The sequence below is a fragment of the Notolepis coatsorum genome (genome assembly GCF_963971535.1).
Source record: "Notolepis coatsorum genome assembly, chromosome: 1".
Taxonomy (NCBI): domain Eukaryota; kingdom Metazoa; phylum Chordata; class Actinopteri; order Aulopiformes; family Paralepididae; genus Notolepis; species Notolepis coatsorum.
In genome coordinates this window covers 310,166,742-310,189,960 of record NC_140165.1, presented here as the reverse complement: position 1 = coordinate 310,189,960, position 23,219 = coordinate 310,166,742, and the positions used below count along the sequence as shown (strand labels likewise).

At 45.2% G+C, this 23,219-nt stretch overlaps 1 protein-coding gene across 5 annotated transcripts in view; it reads right to left on the bottom strand.

Moving 5' to 3' along the window:
- Positions 1-4,934: 4,934 nt before the first annotated feature.
- Positions 4,935-23,219, bottom strand: part of smc4 (structural maintenance of chromosomes 4) — a 65,331-nt gene continuing 47,046 nt past the window's right edge. For all 5 annotated transcript variants that reach the window (XM_084316085.1, XM_084316083.1, XM_084316086.1 and 2 more), the window contains 6 exons: positions 18,261-18,405; positions 16,897-17,070; positions 16,059-16,241; positions 12,043-12,275; positions 9,937-10,120; positions 4,935-6,221 (listed from right to left, as the gene is read on the bottom strand). In XM_084316085.1, the coding sequence (XP_084172211.1) occupies positions 6,057-6,221; positions 9,937-10,120; positions 12,043-12,275; positions 16,059-16,241; positions 16,897-17,070; positions 18,261-18,405 (1,084 nt within the window). In that variant the 3' untranslated portion in view covers positions 4,935-6,056. The remainder of the gene's footprint in view (positions 6,222-9,936; positions 10,121-12,042; positions 12,276-16,058; positions 16,242-16,896; positions 17,071-18,260; positions 18,406-23,219) is intronic.

Sequence of the window (23,219 nt, the reverse complement as noted above, 5' to 3'; positions counted from 1 at the left end):
GTAAAAGACAATAATAAAAGGATAGCAGCATTTCATAAAGGGTTTAAACTCCAGCAGAGGCCTCCGTTAAGGCCTTCCGTGCCGGAGCTGGTTCCCGAACGTAATCTGGAACCGGCCGGCGTGTTCACACCGGGAATAATTAGTTCGTAACATGAAAAATCGGTGCTCAGTGTTTTCTTAAGAGGGCCGAACTAAAGCCTCTCATGTTCTGAACCAATTATTCCCGGTGTGAACGCGCCGGCCGGTTCCAGAGTACGTTCGGGAACCGGCTGCGGCACGCTGTGAAAGGCCTATGTGTGGAGTTTGCATGTCCTGCCTGACCGTCTACGTGGGACACGCATGTCCGGTGTATATATATATATATATATATATATACACACGTACACACAGAGCAGGCAGTACAGCTAGGATGGTTAAGAGCAGAGGACATGTATACTTGTTTTTAAATTTGAGCCATCTGCAACCTACACGTGCTTCCCTCGAGGGTAGCAGCGGCTGTGATTGGAGGATCTAGAAAAGAGGGCGGGGTTTGAGATGTTAAGCGGTGTTGGCGTCATGCTCTCTGAACACGATGGTCTTGGGGTTGATGCCCACGCTCTTGGTGGTGTTGTGTGTTTTGTAGATGCCGAATTTCATGTGTATGAGTGACAATCAAACCGTAAACAAAGGCCTATTAAGATGTTAGAACCTAATATGAAATATGTGATTTAATGTTCTATGCCTTATTTGGACTTTGTCTATTTTATGCAAATTTTATGTCTGAACTTTATGCATTGCTCTTGATCTGCTTTGATTGTTTGTGCTCACTTTGCCTGTTTTTTTTTTTTTTTTTTTTGTACTGTTGTGAAGCACTTTGAGCTGCAATTCTTGCAGTATGAAAGGTTCTGTACAAATAAAGTTTCTTACTATTATATTAAACATGTTATTCTCAGTGTTATGTAGCCTGGCTAACGCTAGAAAGACTATCCTGCAGGGAATTAGGTTGGCCTCCATCGACAGGGCTCTGAAAACACTGGGCAGAGTGGATGAATTAGGTTGGCATCCATCGACAGGGCTCTGAAAACACTGGGCAGAGTGGATGAATTAGGTTGGCCTCCATCGACAGGGCTCTGAAAACAATGGGCAGAGTGGATGATGGCAGTAGAATGGGGCATCACGGCCACCAAAAACTGCCCAATACAAGGGAAGAAAAATCATTGATTTAGACTGATATCTTCGCATGTTCCAGATTGAAGGTAGTCATATAAAATATACATAAGACATGTTCATGCAATGCAGTGCCAATTTACAGCCTTTTTTTTTAATTTAGTAACCGATGTCATTTAAGCCGTCGCAGAGCAGCTCCTCATCTCCAGGACATCGAGGGGAGAAGGTACTGAACCCATGAGGAGCTTCTACACCCAGGCCGTCAGAATCCTGAACAGTGCCTACAACTGCTTGTTTTTAACACAGCAGCACTTTATATTGATTAAAAACCCTCTATACTGTGAATATATATACTTACTTATACATCTGTAAACCCTTAGCTCTGTATAACATGTACAAATGCTGTATATAGCATATATTTATTTATTCTCACCACATACATATCTATCCACACCAGTGTACTTACCTGCACATAGTCCTTTTACATATCTGTAGATATATACTCTTACTAGTTACACTGCTGGCCAGTATGACTTACTACCAAACTGTATGTGTATCACTGTACATATACTACAACTCTACATACATATGAATGAAACCAAGATGGCGGACGATAATCTTTATGAATGGATGTATTGATTTCTTCATAACGACTCATTCAAAAAAAGATAATCAACTGGAACACATGTTGGATTATGTAATTGGTTTGTCATGACCCATTGTCAAAACAATAATAAATCGTGGTATTTATATGAAGTGTGTTGTTAGATGGCATTATTTGTAGCACCTCCCTCTGGACAGTCACACGAAGCGATTTCACTGGATGTTTTTCCGGGTCCAACAGCCTGCAAACTACCTGGCGTTCTATTGCCATGCTCTAAGACAAACGCTAACCTTAACCAACTTCAAAAGAGTGCCTAAGCTTAACCGTCGAAAGAAGGGCAGGCGTTATATCGCCATGCTCTAAGACAAACTCTAACCGTAACCAACTTCGAAAGAACGCCTAAGCTTAACCAGTGTAGACACTTGCGGTCCCACGATTGGGCGTACATGTCACATGACCAGAAATGACCTGGCCAATCAGAGACATGGAAACACAACTGGGTTGGGTAAAGCATTCACGCGTCCCGCACAGGTTCGTTTGTAAACACACTGTTCCCCCCCGCAAGGTTCACCAAAGCCCTGATGGGAGTCAACTTCCTCGCCTCCATGTTACCCCGAATATGTAAAGCCGCGGGCACTGACACGATTTACACAAATCAGTTTAAGTTTCAAGTTTCTTTAATAGTTGTCATACAGAAGTACAGAATACTTTTATACAAAATGCTTCTTACTGTTACGCTCCAGAGACTGTGCTAGACAAGATAAGTATGAAATAACATAGTATAGCATGTAAATTAGAAGTAAAAAATGAGGTCAGTGTTCAGTATAGACATATGTACAATGTTCGATGCAGAATAGACGTAACTGAGTTACCATATAATATACAATATACTATGCAATGTACTATATACAATACTATATAGTGCAAAGCAGAAATGGGATGAGGTACAATTTACAGTAAGGTGTACGAGTTGTAGTGCAAATCAATAAATATAAAGTGTGGAGAGTGGGTGCTGCAGTGTGTTTGTTTAAGAAGCACTGTTGTTCAAAAATTAACTAATGTAGGCTTCCAATCGAGAGATTATGTCTGTTACTGGCCATAAATGTGAGTCTTCCCTTCAATCATATTGGACCCCAAATTTTGAAGACAGACGAAATTATAGACATGTTCTTGCAGGCTCATCTGCGCAAAAAAGCGCATTGCAGACGGTTCTGAGAATTCTGTTCCAGCTAAGAGGCAAAATAACGAGATACTTTTTTCTCAAACTGCACTATAACCGGGAATGTTACCATCAATGTAAATAACCATAATCACCCTGCATGACTTGTTCAGTTGCATTTTGTGGGCACGGCCCATTGGATCAACTTTTTCAGTTTTTGAATAAATCGCCATTATGCTTCAATTACTGTGTTTATTGTATAGCAATAAGGTTGGGTGAATTAGGCTATTGTATAAAAGCATTAAATCACTTGAAGTAGTGTGTTATACTCATTAGATCACGCCTAGGAGGGTCTGGGCTAACAACACCCCTAGGGGTTAGGGGTGATCTAATGAGTATAACACACTCCTGCGCGTGATGTGATGCTTAAGTATATTGCTGTTGCACTTTACTGCTACATTTGCACTCTGGCCAAACGGTGGTGTAGTGGTTAACTCTCACCTCACAGCAAGAAGGTCCAGGGTTCGATTCCGGCTTGGGGACCAGGTTTCCATGATGCCAGGTACCCAGGTGGGGTATCTCCCAGGCCTTTCTGTGTGGAGTTTGCATGTTCTCCCCGTGCTCGCAAGGGTTTCCCCCCCGATAAGATAAACCCAATGGAAAAACATGCACAACAACAGATCGCTAACGCTGTGGTGTCCTTGACGAAGACGGACAGGAGCACTTGGATTGGTCCGCGGCTCACGTTGACGCCCTATCTGCTCCCGGCTGCCCATGGGGGGAAGGACGACGGGATGGGTCAAGCGCAGAGACTCAATCGCATCAGCAACTGAGGAAAGACAATGCATGTGTGTATCCCGGTGTGTGTGCCGCTCCAATTGCATGTCCAGTTCTTCGCATGCCGAATAAAGACCCCCCTAAAGAGGTCCTGCATTATTATTATTTGTTGTACTGTACTTGTGCTGTATAATGACAATACATTTATACACATCCATATTTTTACATTCTCAAAATATTCTATATTCTTGTACTATAGTATGAACAGACATCTAATCCTCAGCATATCCTGATTGGTTCCACCAAACCAGTCCATCCACTCAATTGCACAATACAAATATTAAATTACAGTAATAAGTGTAAAAGTAATTAGTTACTTTCCACCCACCTCATATTTGAGCATGGACATGTCAATCATTAGGCCTTCACATTATTGTACTAAACCCCTCTACACTAAACACCTTCATAATTTCAATAAGCTATATTCAAAAACATGCATCATATATTACTGTATTATTTGTTTCTTATACAGGTCAACCCATTTAACAAACACACTGACATCAGCCCAAAAGTAACGTTCACTGTTAAAACATAGTATAGGTATAATTTACATTTCTAGAGGCTCGCGCTCCAGCAGTCCTTCAGGTCTGGCAACAACGAAGTGGGACCTCTTTAATTCTAGTCCTCGGAGATGCTCAGTGTTTCAGGAAATAACTCATTCAGCTGGGAAGACGAGCAGGAGAATCAACGAACAAAGCCTTGGTTGACCAAGACCAAACTGAGCCACTATGAGGCGGCAGACTAGAAAGGCAGGCAGACCTGTTCATCTTTGGAGGGGAAATCGGGGATGTCGTCAGTAGGGGTGTAACGATGCGACCTCACAACGATTCATTTCGATTACGGTATTCAGGCAACGATTCAATGCATCATGAAATCGCTTCATTTTACCACGATTCGATTTGATACATTTATCAGTTAATTCCCCCAACAACAACAAAGTATACACAAATGTGGCTGGGGGATGTGATTCACTCAGCATGAATAGACTATAGGTCAATAAAAAAAACAAATATATATATTTTATTTCGATTATAACCTATTCTAACATTTTCAAATCGATGCAGTTGAATAGTCACATTAGAATCGATGCATTTCGATTAATCGATGCATCGTTACACCCCTAGTCGTCAGCAAACAAGGTAGTACAAAAACACAATAAAAAAGAAAAAAAACACATTTTCTTTGTGATTGAATTACAAATAACATTTATTGGTTTTAATAGTAAAAGACAATAATAAAAGGATAGCAGCATTTCATGATGGGTTTAAACTCCAGCAGAGGCCTCAGTTAGGCCTTTCGTGCCGGAGCTGGTTCCCGAACGTACTCTCGAACCGGCCGGCGCGTTCACACCGGGAATAATTAGTTCGGAACATGAAAAATCGGTGCTCAGTGTTTTCTTAGAGGGCCGAACTAAAGCCTCCGTCATGTTCCGAACCAATTATTCCCGGTGTGAACGCGCCGGCCGGTTCCAGAGTACGTTCGGGAACCGGCTGCGGCACGCTGTGAAAGGCCTATGTGTGGAGTTTGCATGTCCTGCCTGACAGTCTACGTGGGACACGCATGTCCGGTGTATATATACGTACACACAGAGCAGGCAGTACAGTGGTAGCTGGTCCTGGGTCGCTGGACAGTTGGCGTCCACTGCTTCTAGATAAGCTAGGATGGTTAAGAGCAGAGGACACATTTCGGCTACATATAAAAAGTACTTGACGATTAAGAGCAGAGGACACATTTCGGCTACATATAAAAAGTGTACTTGACGATAAAGATATACCGGTATACTTGTTTTTAAATTTGAGCCATCTGAAACCTACAATTTTATTATTTTACATTTTGTAATATTTTGATATAATGCTAATGTAATGAGTTGGGTTGGATGGGTGTGGGGGGGTTGTTTGATTATGTTATGTATAGTGTTTCGTATGTTTGTTGTTGGTTTGTTTGTATTTATTGTTTTCTGTGGATTCCAGGAAGAGTAGCTGTTGCCATTTGTAACAGCCAATGGGGATACAAATAAATGTACACGTGCTTCCCTCGAGGATAGCAGCGGCTGTGATTGGAGGATCTAGAAAAGAGGGCAGGGTTTGAGATGTTAAGCGGTGTTGGTGTCATGCTCTCTGAACACGATGGTCTTGATGCTCGTTAAGCGGTGTTGGCATCATGCTCTCTGAACACGATGGTCTTGGGGTTGATGCTCGTTAAGCGGTGTTGGCTTCATGCTCTCTGAACACGATGGTCTTGGGGTTGATGCTCGTTAAGCGGTGTTGGCTTCATGCTCTCTGAACATGATGGTCTTGGGGTTGATGCTCGTTAAGCGGTGTTGGCCTCATGCTCTCTGAACACGATGGTCTTGGGGTTGATGCCCACGCTCTTGGTGGTGTTGTGTGTTTTGTAGATGCCGATGAGACGGTCCGCAATCTCAAACATGTTGTTCCTCAGAGAGATGATGATGAACTGGGCGTTCTTGGTTTGTTCCTGGAGGGAGGAGGTGAAAGAGAGAAGGCTGGATTAAATGCTGCCGTTCTGGAAAGTAATTCAGAACCGTCTTTTAACTACTCGTCTCTGACCATGGGAGCAAGTGAAAGCAAGGCCCCATCTGTAGCGGGAAAAGGCGGAGAATATGAGAAAGACCTATGGCTCCGACAGTACTAAACATCTATTTTATATATGTCTATTTGATGTGTATCTGCCAATTTCATGATTTTATGTCTATCTTTATGTGTATGAGTGACAATCAAACCGTAAACAAAGGCCTATTAAGATGTTATATCCTAATATGAAATATGTGATTTAATGTTCCATGCCTTATTTGGACTTTGTCTATTTTGCTGTTGTCTATTTTATGCTCATTTTATGTCTGCACTTTATGCATTGCTCTTGGTCTGCTTTGATATTTTGTGTTCACTTTATGCCTTTTTTTTTTTTTTACTTGCAGTATGAAAGGTTCTGTACAAATAAAGTTTCTTACTATTATATTAAAGATGTTATTCTCAGTATTATGTAGCCCGGCTAACGCTAGAAAGTCTATCCTGCAGGGAATTAGGTTGGCCTCCATCGACAGGGCTCTGAAAACAATGGGCAGAGTGGATGGATGCCAGTAGAACGAGGCTTAGAGCTCCTTTTGACCCCAGCCAACAGAATCAGGTGATTTCCCTCAATAGCTCCTCTGTCAATCCCCTGTTACACAACACTGCAATCATCTGTCTCCCAAATCAGGATTGGTTTAAGTTGACATGGAATTTGCTGACGCCAGCGATTTCCTTGCTTTAGCCAAGCCCAACTACAACCCAGTATAAAAAAGAAAGAGATTTCTTCTAAATTGTCACTTTTTATGCGTATACTATATGCATATTAGATCCCAGTTTTCATATCCCTCCTAGTTAGTCCTCATATCCCTCCTAGTTACACAGTGCTCATCCTTCCTAGTTACACAGTCCTCATATCCCTCCTACAGTAGAGCTGTGAATCTTCACTGGCCTCACGATTAGATTACGATTCAGCTGTCCACGATTCGATTAGATTCTACGATGCATCTCAATAATATATTACATCCTCAATTTTATAATCTATATTACTGCACATGGCTACTTTTTCATCAATTAATATAAGTTAAATAAATATTAACTTTTATTTAGAAAGTTCTTAACCTGTTCCACCGTGGAATATTTTCGCCTAAAATATATACCGTACTTTTCGGACTATAAGCCGCGGCTTTTCCCCCCCATTTTTCGACCCTGCGGCTTATATAACGGTGCGGCTTATATGTGACTCGACGTGACCAAACCCGAAAATGTAAAAATCAAAATATTGCTTTTTTGACTGCATTGAAATGTTATTTATCTGTTCCCTTATTTGCTAAACTTAAAACAACTTGTAAATAAGTTAATTCTTGTTATTTGTCCGACAGTATTGTGTCCCAATACTAATTACATATGGTAATTAAACATTAAAACACCTGCGGCTTATAGTCCAGTGCGGCTTATATATGTATACACATCATTCAATTTAGCTGCTGCGGCTTATAGTCAGGTGCGGCTTATAGTGCGAAAAGTACGGTACCTAGGTAAATGGAATATTGCTCCACTTCTACAAGGTCCATTTGCATATTCTTGGTATCTAGGGACATCTATGGACCTCAGTGAATGTATTCACAGTGTCAGAAATATTGTGTCTATTACTAGGCTTGCTTAAATTGTGATGAAACGAGAATATGAATTATGATTTTTCTTTGCATCTTTGACAGTGAATAACACCATACTAATAATGACCAAACATTAAAAACTGCCACTGATCTCATTCAGTACCCTCTTGAGATCATGTGTAAAAAAAAAAAAAAAAAAAAATAATCGAAGGAAATAAATAATAAAGGGAAGATGATTAAACCGAAGGTTCTGTAGATACAGTACTGAATTCTCCCATCCGGACCAATGCAATTTGAAATATTATTATAGAATATAGAATATGATGCTTATAATTACCTTATTATAGCCAATTCGCACATTTATATGTACATATATTATCTTTCAAATGCCCGAGTTCAATTTGGATTTAGTATCACCAGGCATGCATAACAGATAATGAAATCTACTTTACTTTTTCATTTCCCCCACAGTGCAACCGTTTTGAAACTAATTTCAGATCTAATTGTTCCTACATGTTAACAATAGGGAAGAGAAACTAACTGCGTTTAAAAATTTGTCAAAAACGTTACCTTTTGTGGCTTATTATCCCGAATAATAACAGTTATTGAAATAATTCATACAGAGCTCTGAACCTTGAATCCCATATAATCTTCCAGGAAGTGTAGTTCGGAAAAATTCCAACGCTGATCGACAGCTATGCATGTCCTCTACAAAATAACCGCAAAAAGACTACAATTCCCACGGTTAAAAATGTCCAAAATGGTCGCCCTCGCGACTAGACTTCAACAAAATCGAAAGATCTAATGGCACTTTTAACCTATTGCTAAACTAACGTATTGATGATAATATACATTCTACATGCTTTTGTGAAGTGTTAGTGATGTTAATACTTTAATACGTTTGATATTAAAATCGCAACTTTTATGCAACACTACACTAATATTGATTTATGACCAGATGCCATTTCGGGACCGGTATCGGTCCCGTCGGGTGGAACAGGTTAAATATCAAAATAAATGTCTTTACTAGTGTTGCATGATACAGATACTAGAAAGGTATCTCGATACCCAGCTGTTCAATACTCTTTTATTAGTATCACTATCAGTATCAATACTTTTAGAATAGCATGACCAGAGCACTAGCATTAATAATATTATATTTGATTTGTAGGGCACTTTATAGTTGTGGAGCAAATTCCAAAGAGCTACATTGTAGTTTTGGGGTTCAGTGCCTTGCTCAAGGACACTTAGTCAGGATGGTGGGCACCATAAATGTAATACACCCTCCAGTCAGTGGCGGGGATCGAACCAGAGACCTTTTCGGTTACTGGCAAGCCTCTTTACCTCTATTTCAACCCGGATAACAAAATTCAACGTTTAGAAGATGACAGTGAGGTAGAGCGGTTGTCTGGTAATCAGAAGGTTCCCGGTTCAATTCACGCTCCTCCTACAACGTTTCCGAATGGACGTTTGGATTAAACCAAGTGTATGCAGTGATGCTGATGCTTTCCCAGTGGAACACAAGTTACTTAACGTTACACAGGTAAGTTATGTTATGCACGTTAATTAAGCTATGCAGAGCGCAGCCCGGCTTGGCTTAAGCTTGCTAATGTTAAGATAGCAGCAGCCGTCGGCCAACAAAGATGTTGTTTCAACAAATGTATTTCACAAAGTGGATTATCATCCAAACGTTATTGAAGCCTCCCGTGACCAGTACATAGTCAGTACTGTTAATAACCGCAGCAATGTGCGCATATGTGCTACGTTATATGCGTAAATGTGCGCTAATACTCGACAGTACTGAACCAGCAAAAAGTATTTAGGAGCAAATTCTTTGCATGATTAATTAAAAACGATGGTAAACCCTGGCGAATGTTCGAATCCCAAAAACAGGCTTGGGGACAGCCCTAGTTCACAGACGGGGGATGTTCTTTACTGACAAAGTGTCAAAACGTATCAGGCTCATAAGAAAAGGGAGAACTCTTCTATCCTGTGTGTGGTCTCCCTCGTCTTTCTGTAACACGATAGACACGTGATGATGATACTCACATAAATGTAACAGGCCACGATGGAGACGTTCTTGAAGTCCAGCGCGGCGTCGATCTCGTCCATGAAGTAGAGCGGCGTGGGCTTGAAGTGGTGCAGGGCGAACACCAGGGCCAGCGAGCTCAGGGTCTTCTCCCCGCCGGACAGGTTGAAGATCTTCTTCCAGCTCTTCTTAGGAGGACGCACGCTGGACGGAGAGAGGAGGGAGGGCGGAGCTGAACAGTGGATACAGGAACCCAAACCAAAAACCTACTCATCTTCTTACACTTATGTTGGACTGGGTTTCCACCTACAGCATCTAGTCAAGTGTTTAGTTATCATGTGGTTTTCACCTACACAGCATCTAGTCAAGTGTTTAGTTATCATGTGGTTTTCACCTACACAGCATCTAGTCAAGTGTTTAGTTATCATGTGGTTTCCACCTACAGCATCTAGTCAAGTGTTTAGTTATCATGTGGTTTCCACCTACAGCATCTAGTCAAGTGTTTAGTTAGTTATCATGTGGTTTCCACCTACAGCATCTAGTCAAGTGTTTAGTTATCATGTGGTTTTCACCTACAGCATCTAGTCAAGTGTTTAGTTATCATGTGGTTTTCACCTACACAGCATCTAGTCAAGTGTTTAGTTATCATGTGGTTTCCACCTACAGCATCTAGTCAAGTGTTTAGTTATCATGTGGTTTCCACCTACAGCATCTAGTCAAGTGTTTAGTTATCATGTGGTTTTCACCTACACAGCATCTAGTCAAGTGTTTAGTTAGTTATCATGTGGTTTTCACCTACACAGCATCTAGTCAAGTGTTTAGTTAGTTATCATGTGGTTTTCACCTACAGCATCTAGTCAAGTGTTTAGTTAGTTATGTGGTTTTCACCTACAGCATCTAGTCAGTGTTTAGTTAGTGTGGTTTTCACCTACAGCATCTAGTCAGTGTTTAGTTAGTGTGGTTTTCACCTACAGCATCTAGTCAAGTGTTTAGTTAGTGTGGTTTTCACCTACAGCATCTAGTCAGTGTTTAGTTAGTGTGGTTTTCACCTACAGCATCTAGTCAGTGTTTAGTTAGTGTGGTTTTCACCTACAGCATCTAGTCAAGTGTTTAGTTAGTGTGGTTTTCACCTACAGCATCTAGTCAGTGTTTAGTTAGTGTGGTTTTCACCTACAGCATCTAGTCAGTGTTTAGTTAGTGTGGTTTTCACCTACAGCATCTAGTCAGTGTTTAGTTAGTGTGGTTTTCACCTACAGCATCTAGTCAGTGTTTAGTTAGTGTGGTTTTCACCTACAGCATCTAGTCAGTGTTTAGTTAGTTATCATGTGGTTTCCAATCAGCCGATGACTGAAATTCATAAAGTGAAGCTTCCGTCTCTGAACCCAGCTAACACTACAGGACTTCATTACTGGCCTGAACTCTGGACCTCATCACTCTCTCTGGTGATTGGTTTATATGATCATGGTCTCTGGTGATTGGTTTATATGATCATGGTCTCTGGTGATTGGTTTATATGATCATGGTCTCTGGTGATTGGTTTATATGCTCAAGGTCTCTGGTGATTGGTTTATATGCTCAAGGTCTCTGGTGATTGGTTTATATGCTCAAGGTCTCTGGTGATTGGTTTATATGCTCAAGGTCTCTGGTGATTGGTTTATATGCTCAAGGTCCCCAGAGTTTACACTGAATTAGGAAAACCTGCTTTTAGCTTCTGTGCCTCCGACACGTGTAATGTTTTTTGCGAAGCACCTTAAAGCCCAATACTTTAGTGTCCATGGGTCAGTTTAAATCTATAATAGCAGACCATTTCACCTCAGTCTGTAGTTTTAATTAATTTAAATTGTTTAATTGATTGACTTTTGTGTTTCTATATTGTTAATGTATTATGTATGTAAACGAGAGCTTGATCTCAATAATCTTTCGAGATTAAATAAAGATTGAATTAAATAATACCAAACGCAGCCTCACAAATGACCCACCTCAAGCTCCACCCTCCTTTCTTGATCCTCCAATCACAAGTGTAGCTTCCCTCGGACAGGCAACGGTTGTGATTGGAGGATCAAGAAAAGAGGGCAGGGTTTGGTATTTGAAGCAGCTGTTTCTCCAGAGACTCCTCCCCGTCTCACCTGAACATGATGCCCTCGGAGAAGGGGTCCAGGCTGTCCACCAGCTCCAGCTCCGCGTCGCCCCCCAGTGTCAGCATCTGGTAGTTCTCCTTCAGCTTGTTGGTGATGATGTTGAAGCCGGCCATGAACTCGTTGAGGCGCTGCTTCCGCAGGTCCTCATAGCCACGCTTGAAGTTGTCCCTCTCGCCGGTGATCTCATCCAGCTGAGCCACGCGCTGCAGGTACAGCTCCTCCTGTTGGAGAGAGGGAGAGAGAGGTGGAGAGGGGGATAGAGAGAGAGATAGAGAGAGGGGGATAGGGAGGGAGAGAGAGAAGGAGAGGGAGGGATAGAGAGAGAGAGAGAGAGAGGGAGAGAGAGGGGGATAGGGAGGGGGAGAGAGAGAGGGAAGGAAGAAGGAGAGAGAGAGGGGGAGACAGTGAGAGAGAGAAAGAGTGAGTGAGTGAGAGTGAGAGAGAGAGAGAGGGAGAGAGAGGGAGATGGAGGGAAAGAGAGAGGCTCAGCCACAATATCACTCAAGTACGTCTCACTGTTGAATGCATGCATGCGGGGTGCTCAACAGGTAAGGTCCAGGGTCCATATTGATCAAAGGCCTGAATAGGAGTACTGATCTGAGATTACTCCTCAAGTCATATGAATATACATCATGTATTATGTTTAGTCTATAGTTTAGTTTATAGTTTTAGTTTATTTATACTGTAGATAGTAGTTTGTATAGATGTAATATAGATTGTGTATTATGTTTAGTTTATTTATAGCTTATTTAGTTTAGTTATAGTTTATAGCTTATCGTTAGTTTGTATAGATAGAATAGACGCTGTGTATTATGTTTAGTTTTATACTTTAATTATGGCTTATCTAGTTTATATAGATAGAATATACGTTGTGTATTATGTTTACAAATATACAGGGTTTGTACACCTTTTCCAAGGCAAAATGCAAGCACTTTTCAAGCATTTTCAAGGTGCATTTTCAAGATTTTCCAGCATCTTATGCGGCTGTGGTAAATTAAATATTTACTCAAAATGATTATTTCACTTCTTCCATCACATTAAATCAGATGTTATTGTGCTAAACAACCAAAATTATGTAGACTTGGCATCATATATAACTGATATATAGCTGAGCCGATGTGTTATGCAGTATGTCATAAATGTCATGATGAATTGAACATGGGGGACCCTGATGTAAACAAGACGAAAGTATTGCTCTGGTCTGCATCCCCTTAATAATTGTGTGTATTGAGCCGTACTGTATTGTACCCATTCTGCAATCTGTTAATAAAGTTTTCAGGGAAGAGAAATGAGGAGCTATCCCAAATGTGGTGAGGTATGCCACTTTATTCTCCCCACAAGTAAATTGCTTTGCTATCTCACTGTCAGGAAACATTGTTTGAAACATGGCCCCCATGTCATTACATGAATGGTAGGAATAGTGGCTGGTTACAGCTTTTGTTGCCCAGCATATTTCAGCTTGAAGTGTTGGATTAGAGGTAACAAATGATTTAATGGTGCCTGTGGTGTTGCTGGTTGACTGGTTCTTGGATGAGCCTGGGGATGGTAGAGGGGCAACTCCACTGCAAGCTCCTCCACTGGCTGCTCTGGCTCTCACTACACTGCTGGTTGTTGATGTGGATGTAGCTGTGCTGCTTGATGCATTGCTTGTCTGCTGGAAATAATCCACTAATGCAGGACCTGGATTTAGACGTGCTTTCATCAGAATTTGATGCTTCTTCCCTAAATAAAAAGGAGCAGCATGTTATAAATAAAACAAAAGTGTTTTATTAATTTAATCTCACTGGTTGCACTTAACTTTAAGAGTATTTATTGTTTAATGTTGACATCTAATCTAAATGGATCATTATGATATTATAAATGTATATTTCATTTTCATTTATAGGCTACTGGCTGCCTATGAATTTTAGACTGAGCCTAATGATGGCCTGGAATGAACCAACTACCTTAACATTATTATCCATGTAATTAACTGTAAAGGTCAAGTTAGCTGTTAGATTGCATATTCCATAAATAAACATGCTAAAATTGGCCTGGCTCGTCACGTTTGATTGAAAACGTTATTAACAGATTGCAGAATGGGTACAATACACTATGGCTCAATACACACAATTGTTAAGGGGATGCAGACCAGAGAAATACTTTCGTCTTGTTTACATCAGGGTCCGCCATTTTCAATTCATCATAACATTTATGACATACACGACATACAGGTAGACAGTACGTTACTGCGTTCCAGACTACAACTGCTCCACACCAGTTCCACACCAGTCTCCGTAAATGTTCCGTTATAAAAATAAAATACCATTTCAATACACAACAAGTTTTCGTGTTTTGAAATACATGAAAGGAAATTAGCTAACGTTGATTTGCCTAACGTTACATGCTACAACACTGCGGTGAAAAACAGAGTCCGGTAAACACGAGTTTGTAATTCCATTAGTGTATTTTGCCTGTTACTTGACTATTTCGATTATTGAAGTGGTATTTTTATAACAAACATTTACGGAGACAGGTGTGGACTGTGGAGCACTTGTAGTCTCGAACTTAGTTACCTGGCGAGCCAGGCCGAGACACGTTAATAACACCCATGGCTCAGTGGCTCACCTTTCAACGTGGCTCGAACGTGCAGACTCCCCCAATCCCCATGGTAAAAATCTTCAAGTCCTTTCTGCATATTTTGCACACGGCTACTCGAGGATGTTCTCCTCTGAATTATATTTGATATCTCCGAGCCAGAGCTCATTAAAACGGCAGCCTCCCGGCATTTTGGCCACACACACACGCGCGCTGTTCTCATGGCACAGGTAAAAACACTACGGGGTGGGGCCGAGCCACATTTCATTTTGCATGAAAGGCGAACGCAAAATAGGCTCGCGAGTCGCTCCGACTTATTTTATTTCTTTGTCTAAAAACCAAACTATTCAGTCAGATAGCGATTTATTATTAAAGTATAAAATGCAATTACAATTTCAATAACTTTCCAGCACTTTATACACAATTCAAGCACATTTAAAACCTTGAAAACAGCACATTGAAATACAAGCATTTTCAAGGATTTCCAGCACCCGTACGAACCCTGAATATACTAAGGTTGAAAAGTATCTCACGTTTTTTTCCCTGAATGCATGTACATTTAAAAAAGCTGCGACAACAAAAGAATCCGATCTGATATGACCATATATACCTCACTATGACTTTGAGCCAATATGTTGTCAGATCAGCACTAATTTAAGATGCTTGATATAAACAGGCCCAGGACTTTTACAAGCCTATCCTACTCATCAAAAACCAAGCCATTATATGACATTCAGGAGGTTTTGCAACTGTGTTTTGTTTTTGAGAAATTGGTCATCGGTTAGCATTTCTTAGCCATCCTAATACAAGTCAATGGGGTATGGTACTATTAATAGCAGCATTAAATAATATAATTATTTGAAAGGACTTTTAGATGATTTTGAGAGAAACTATTTCATACCTCAATGACATGCATGAACACGGCTACAAATGCTAAACAGGAGGCTGGTGGCCATTTCTCAGAAAGCTAAAACCTCAGATTTCCATAGAGGAATGGTAAATGGTCAATAGGATAGGCTAGGAAAGCTGACCTGGACAGTCTGGATGTGGTGGCAGAGAGGAGGACGAGGAGGAAGCTGTACGCTATCCTTGAGCAATCAGGCTCCACAACCAGGCAGGGCCAGGACAGGCTAACTGCCGTGGACTGGAGGGTCGGATTTGTGGACTAATAACAACCTGAATATACTCCGCCCCCGCCCCCCCCCCCCCCCCCCCCACATCACCACTTTTTAGCTCTATTTTAGCCCTACTTATTATGTCAGTCTTTGTTTTTTTTACACATATTAATTAATTGTATGTATTGTATTAATCGTTTTAAACGGCTGTTGATGCTGTGATGGACACCTGAATCTCCACTCGGGGATAAATAAAGGTTTTTAATACAAAATTTAACCAGCCCGTCCCGTCCTCCCCGTCTGTCTGCGTACCTTCTTCTTGTATTCGGCGATGGCTCCCAGGTTGGGCTTCATGCGGGCGGAGCGCTCCTCCAGCAGGGAGATCTGCTTGGTGATGACGTGGGGGTCCTTGATGGCCTCCAGGTCGGCGGGCGTGAGCACAGGGAAGTCCTCGGCCGGCTGACCGTCGATGGCGTGAAGGGACAGCTTGGTGGCCTGAGGCGTGGAGACCACAGGTCATTATTATGGTTCAATATTTGACCCTTTATTATTATTATTATCATCATCATAATCATTATCTTTCTTATCGTCAACATAGCCTACAAAAGACCTTTACACTTCCTGAAACTGAAATATTTAGATCAATAATAATAATTTCCCCATGATCAATAAAGCGATCGTTTTCCAGGAAAAAGTACCACGCCAGTGTTTATCCACATAATGATCCTATTGGCCGAAGCAGCAGCGCGGCTCCGTGGCGGGTTCTGGAGAGACGCCCGCACCGCTTGGAAACCAAACCACCCCCGGCATTGTCCCTCTAGCCACAAATCTGGAGCGGCTATAAACGTGTGTGTTGACTTTTCAAAACTATCCCGGTCTCTTTCTCCAGCTTTAGGAGTTCATGTTCACAAGATTATAGGGATAAACGTGATTATGTGCATAACATACAATTACTGCAGTATATGATGAGCCGCAAATCTACCCCAGCGGACCGTAACGACACAGGCAGGTAACACAAGCCGCCCTCCTCCCCACCCCTTCTCTCCTCCCCTACTTCCCTCCGCCCCTCCCCTGCTTCCCCCCTCTCCTCCCCTACTTCCCTTCCTCCTCCCCCGCTTCCCCCCGCTTCCCCCCTCCCCATCCTCCCCACCTCTCTCTGCCAGTGTTTGATCTTGTTGTTGAGGTCGGTGACGTTGGTGTCCAGCTTCTCGATGCGGAGCCGCACGCTGAGCGACGCCTCCTGCAGCCCGTGCTCCTCCTGCTGCAGCGCCTTGATCTCCTTCACCACAGAGTTGTACTGGTCCTGCACCTCGGGCAGCGCCGCCTAGGGGACGGGAGGACACGGTGCACTTCATTATAACCCCATCCTCGTCACACGCTGTGCTTGACCAGTGATTTTAGACTTTTTTTTATCTTATACATCTCTCTATGATTGTATTATTGCTAGGGATGCTTGATATTGGCTTTTTTACCGATACCGATATACCGATATTGTCCAACTCTTAATTTCCGATATCAACCGATACCGATATATGCAGGGTTTCCCCCCAAAAAACGGAATAATTTCAGGTAATTAACATTACATATCTCTTGTTGTGGAATTAACACAACATTATGCATACTTTTGACAATAAATAAAATCAGAATTTGTTCTTACTTGCTTGCCTGGGTAAATAAAGGTTATAGAAATGTAAAAAAAAAATTACATAAAAAATCTGTTTTGAAAACAGATAGATATTTTCCGATATCACATTTTAATGCCGATATCGGCCGATAATATCGGTAGGCCGATAATATCGGACATCCCTAATTATTGCCTATATTTATGTCTTTCTACCATTACCCTGCCCATACCTCTCCTCCCCCATGCTGCTATGATGTCTGAATTTCCCCAAGAGGATCAATAAAGGAATATCTTATCAGAGCAGCTGACAAAGATCAGATACTGCCCTCTGCCTCCTCACAGGTCTCAGATCAGATACTGACCTCTGCCCCCTCACAGGTCTCAGATACAGACCTCTGCCTCCTCACAGGTCTCAGATACAGACCTCTGCCTCCTCACAGGTCTCAGATCAGATACTGACCTCTGCCCCCTCACAGGTCTCAGATACAGACCTCTGCCTCCTCACAGGTCTCAGATCAGATACTGACCTCTGCCCCCTCACAGGTCTCAGATCAGATACTGACCTCTGCCTCCTCACAGGTCTCAGATCAGATACTGACCTCTGCACCCTCACAGGTCTCAGATCAGATACTGACCTCTGCCTCCTCACAGGTCTCAGATCAGACACTGACCTCTGCCTCCTCACAGGTCTCAGATCAGATACTGACCTCTGCCTCCTCACAGGTCTCAGATCAGACACTGACCTCTGCCTCCTCACAGGTCTCAGATCAGACACTGACCTCTGCCCCCTCACAGCAGGTCTCAGATCAGACACTGACCTCTGCCTCCTCACAGGTCTCAGATCAGATACTGACCTCTGCCCCCTCACAGGTCTCAGATCAGATACTGACCTCTGCCTCCTCACACGTCTTCATGATGGCCACAGCCTCCTCCTCCAGCGTCTTCAGCTGCTCCGTCAGCTCCGCCAGCACCTTCTGGTTCTCCTCCATCTCCCCCTGAACACGACTCACGCCCTCCTCGAACTTCTTCAGGTTGCTGTGGAGACAACAACACACCGGGGAGTGAGCTACGGTGGGGTGACGTCAGAGAGTGAGCTACGGTGGGGTGACCTCAGAGAGTGAGCTACGGTGGGGTGACACCAGAGAGTGAGCTACGGTGGGGTGACACCAGAGAGTGAGCTACGGTGGGGTGACGTCAGAGAGTGAGCTACGGTGGGGTGACACCGGGGAGTGAGCTACGGTGGGGTGACACCAGAGAGTGAGCTACGGTGGGGTGACACCAGAGAGTGAGCTACGGTGGGGTGACGTCAGAGAGTGAGCTACGGTGGGGTGACACCAGAGAGTGAGCTACGGTGGGGTGACACCAGAGAGTGAGCTACGGTGGGGTGACGTCAGAGAGTGAGCTACGGTGGGGTGACACCAGAGAGTGAGCTACGGTGGGGTGACACCAGAGAGTGAGCTACGGTGGGGTGACGTCAGAGAGTGAGCTACGGTGGGGTGACCTCAGAGAGTGAGCTACGGTGGGGTGACACCAGAGAGTGAGCTACGGTGGGGTGACGTCAGAGAGTGAGCTACGGTGGGGTGACACCAGAGAGTGAGCTACGGTGGGGTGACACCAGAGAGTGAGCTACGGTGGGGTGACGTCAGAGAGTGAGCTACGGTGGGGTGACCTCAGAGAGTGAGCTACGGTGGGGTGACGTCAGAGAGTGAGCTACGGTGGGGTGACACCAGAGAGTGAGCTACGGTGGGGTGACACCAGAGAGTGAGCTACGGTGGGGTGACACCAGAGAGTGAGCTACGGTGGGGTGACGTCAGAGAGTGAGCTACGGTGGGGTGACACCAGAGTGAGACACGGTGGGGTGACGTCAGAGAGTGAGCTACGGTGGGGTGACCTCAGAGAGTGAGCTACGGTGGGGTGACGTCAGAGAGTGAGCTACGGTGGGGTGACACCAGAGAGTGAGCTACGGTGGGGTGACATCAGAGAGTGAGCTACGGTGGGGTGACACCAGAGAGTGAGCTACGGTGGGGTGACACCAGAGTGAGACACGGTGGGGTGACGTCAGAGAGTGAGCTACGGTGGGGTGACACCAGAGAGTGAGCTACGGTGGGGTGACACCAGAGAGTGAGCTACGGTGGGGTGACGTCAGAGAGTGAGCTACGGTGGGGTGACACCAGAGAGTGAGCTACGGTGGGGTGACACCAGAGAGTGAGCTACGGTGGGGTGACGTCAGAGAGTGAGCTACGGTGGGGTGACCTCAGAGAGTGAGCTACGGTGGGGTGACGCCAGAGAGTGAGCTACGGTGGGGTGACCTCAGAGAGTGAGCTACGGTGGGGTGACGTCAGAGAGAGTGAGCTACGGTGGGGTGACACCAGAGAGTGAGCTACGGTGGGGTGACGTCAGAGAGAGTGAGCTACGGTGGGGTGACCTCAGAGAGTGAGCTACGGTGGGGTGACACCAGAGAGTGAGCTACGGTGGGGTGACACCAGAGAGTGAGCTACGGTGGGGTGACGTCAGAGAGTGAGCTACGGTGGGGTGACACCAGAGAGTGAGCTACGGTGGGGTGACCTCAGAGAGTGAGCTACGGTGGGGTGACGCCAGAGAGTGAGCTACGGTGGGGTGACACCAGAGAGTGAGCTACGGTGGGGTGACATCAGAGAGTGAGCTACGGTGGGGTGACACCAGAGAGTGAGCTACGGTGGGGTGACGTCAGAGAGTGAGCTACGGTGGGGTGACGTCAGAGAGTGAGCTACGGTGGGGTGACACCAGAGAGTGAGCTACGGTGGGGTGACGCCAGAGAGTGAGACACGGTGGGGTGACACCAGAGAGTGAGCTACGGTGGGGTGACCTCAGAGAGTGAGCTACGGTGGGGTGACGTCAGAGAGTGAGCTACGGTGGGGTGACCTCAGAGAGTGAGCTACGGTGGGGTGACGTCAGAGAGTGAGCTACGGTGGGGTGACGTCAGAGAGTGAGCTACGGTGGGGTGACACCAGAGAGTGAGCTACGGTGGGGTGACACCAGAGAGTGAGCTACGGTGGGGTGACCTCAGAGAGTGAGCTACGGTGGGGTGACGTCAGAGAGTGAGCTACGGTGGGGTGACGCCAGAGAGTGAGCTACGGTGGGGTGACGTCAGAGAGTGAGCTACAGTGGGGTGACACCAGAGAGTGAGCTACGGTGGGGTGACCTCAGAGAGTGAGCTACGGTGGGGTGACACCAGAGAGTGAGCTACGGTGGGGTGACACCAGAGAGTGAGCTACGGTGGGGTGACGTCAGAGAGTGAGCTACGGTGGGGTGACACCAGAGAGTGAGCTACGGTGGGGTGACGTCAGAGAGTGAGCTACGGTGGGGTGACGTCAGAGAGTGAGCTACGGTGGGGTGACCTCAGAGAGTGAGCTACGGTGGGGTGACGTCAGAGAGTGAGCTACGGTGGGGTGACCTCAGAGAGTGAGCTACGGTGGGGTGACACCAGAGAGTGAGCTACGGTGGGGTGACGTCAGAGAGTGAGCTACGGTGGGGTGACCTCAGAGAGTGAGCTACGGTGGGGTGACCTCAGAGAGTGAGCTACGGTGGGGTGACACCAGAGAGTGAGACACGGTGGGGTGACGTCAGAGAGTGAGCTACGGTGGGGTGACACCAGAGAGTGAGCTACGGTGGGGTGACGTCAGAGAGTGAGCTACGGTGGGGTGACATCAGAGAGTGAGCTACGGTGGGGTGACATCAGAGAGAGTGAGCTACGGTGGGGTGACACCAGAGAGTGAGCTAAGGTGGGGTGACACCAGAGAGTGAGCTAAGGTGGGGTGACACCAGAGAGTGAGCTACGGTGGGGTGACCTCAGAGAGAGTGAGCTACGGTGGGGTGACTTCAGAGAGTGAGCTACGGTGGGGTGATGTCAGGGAGTGAGCTACGGTGGGGTGACCTCAGAGAGTGAGCTACGGTGGGGTGACCTCAGAGAGTGAGCTACGGTGGGGTGACGCCAGAGAGTGAGCTACGGTGGGGTGACGTCAGAGAGTGAGCTACGGTGGGGTGACACCAGAGAGTGAGCTACGGTGGGGTGACGTCAGAGAGTGAGCTACGGTGGGGTGACGTCAGAGAGTGAGCTACGGTGGGGTGACGTCAGAGAGTGAGCTACGGTGGGGTGACACCAGAGAGTGAGCTACGGTGGGGTGACACCAGAGAGTGAGCTACGGTGGGGTGACGTCAGAGAGTGAGCTACGGTGGGGTGACCTCAGAGAGTGAGCTACGGTGGGGTGACACCAGAGAGTGAGCTACGGTGGGGTGACAGAGAGTGAGCTACGGTGGGGTGACACCAGAGAGTGAGCTACGGTGGGGTGACAGAGAGTGAGCTACGGTGGGGTGACGTCAGAGAGTGAGACACGGTGGGGTGACGTCAGAGAGTGAGCTACGGTGGGGTGACGTCAGAGAGTGAGCTACGGTGGGGTGACCTCAGAGAGTGAGCTACGGTGGGGTGACCTCAGAGAGTGAGCTACGGTGGGGTGACCGTGACAGCTTGGGTGAGTTTGTGTACATGTGTGTGTGTTAGGGCTGCACGATTTTGGGAAATAATCTAATTGCAATTTTTCTGACGGATATTGCGATTGCGATTAAATTTGCGATTATAATAATTTTTTTTAAGCAGCCCCACAGAGGTTTATTGTAAAATGCGGCTTGCATCTGGCCTACACGCGGTGGGTCTGTTCGGGACACCGAGCCTGAAAATGTTTCTTTTTACCTGGGAATCGATACCGGTACCTTTTTTTCTGTACTTTACTCTCCCTCTCTGAAGTGTAAACTTCACAACACACAATCTAAAACCCCTTACCTCCCTCTCCCAACCCGATCTTGTATCTCAATGGGACTTCCTGGTTAAACAAACAAAAAGAAAAGTAAAAAAAGAAATTGCGATTATTTAATTTTTTTTGCGATTTGATAATTGCATAATTCCAAATCGCGATTTCGATAAAAAAAAGAGAAAGACGCCCGTCTCCCACCATGGCGCACTAACAAAGCAACAAGTTTGTTGAGTTTACATCTATGTGACTGTACTGCACTTAATAAACCAGGTTACTCAGAGCTGTCACTAGAGGAGACACACAGAGCTGTCACTAGAGGAGACACTCAGAGCTGTCACTAGAGGAGACACACAGAGCTGTCACTAGAGGAGACACACAGAGCTGTCACTAGAGGAGACACACAGAGCTGTCACTAGAGAGGAGACACACAGAGCTGTCACTAGAGGAGACACACAGAGCTGTCACTAGAGGAGACACACAGAGCTGTCACTAGAGGAGACACACAGAGCCATCACTAGAGGAGACACGCAGAGCTGTCACTAGAGGAGACACACAGAGCTGTCACTAGAGGAGACACACAGAGCTGTCACTAGAGGAGACACACAGAGCCGTCACTAGAGGAGACACGCAGAGCTGTCACTAGAGGAGACACACAGAGCTGTCACTAGAGAGGAGACACACAGAGCTGTCACTAGAGGAGACACACAGAGCTGTCACTAGAGGAGACACACAGAGCTGTCACTAGGAGACACACAGAGCCGTCACTAGAGAGGAGACACAGAGCTGTCACTAGAGGAGACACAAAGAGCTGTCACTAGAGGAGACACACAGAGCTGTCACTAGAGAAGAGACACAGAGCCGTCACTAGAGGAGACACAGAGCTGTCACTAGAGGAGACACGCAGAGCTGTCACTAGAGGAGACACACAGAGCTGTCACTAGAGGAGACACGCAGAGCTGTCACTAGAGGAGACACGCAGAGCTGTCACTAGAGGAGACACACAGAGCTGTCACTAGAGGAGACACACAGAGCTGTCACTAGAGGAGACACGCAGAGCTGTCA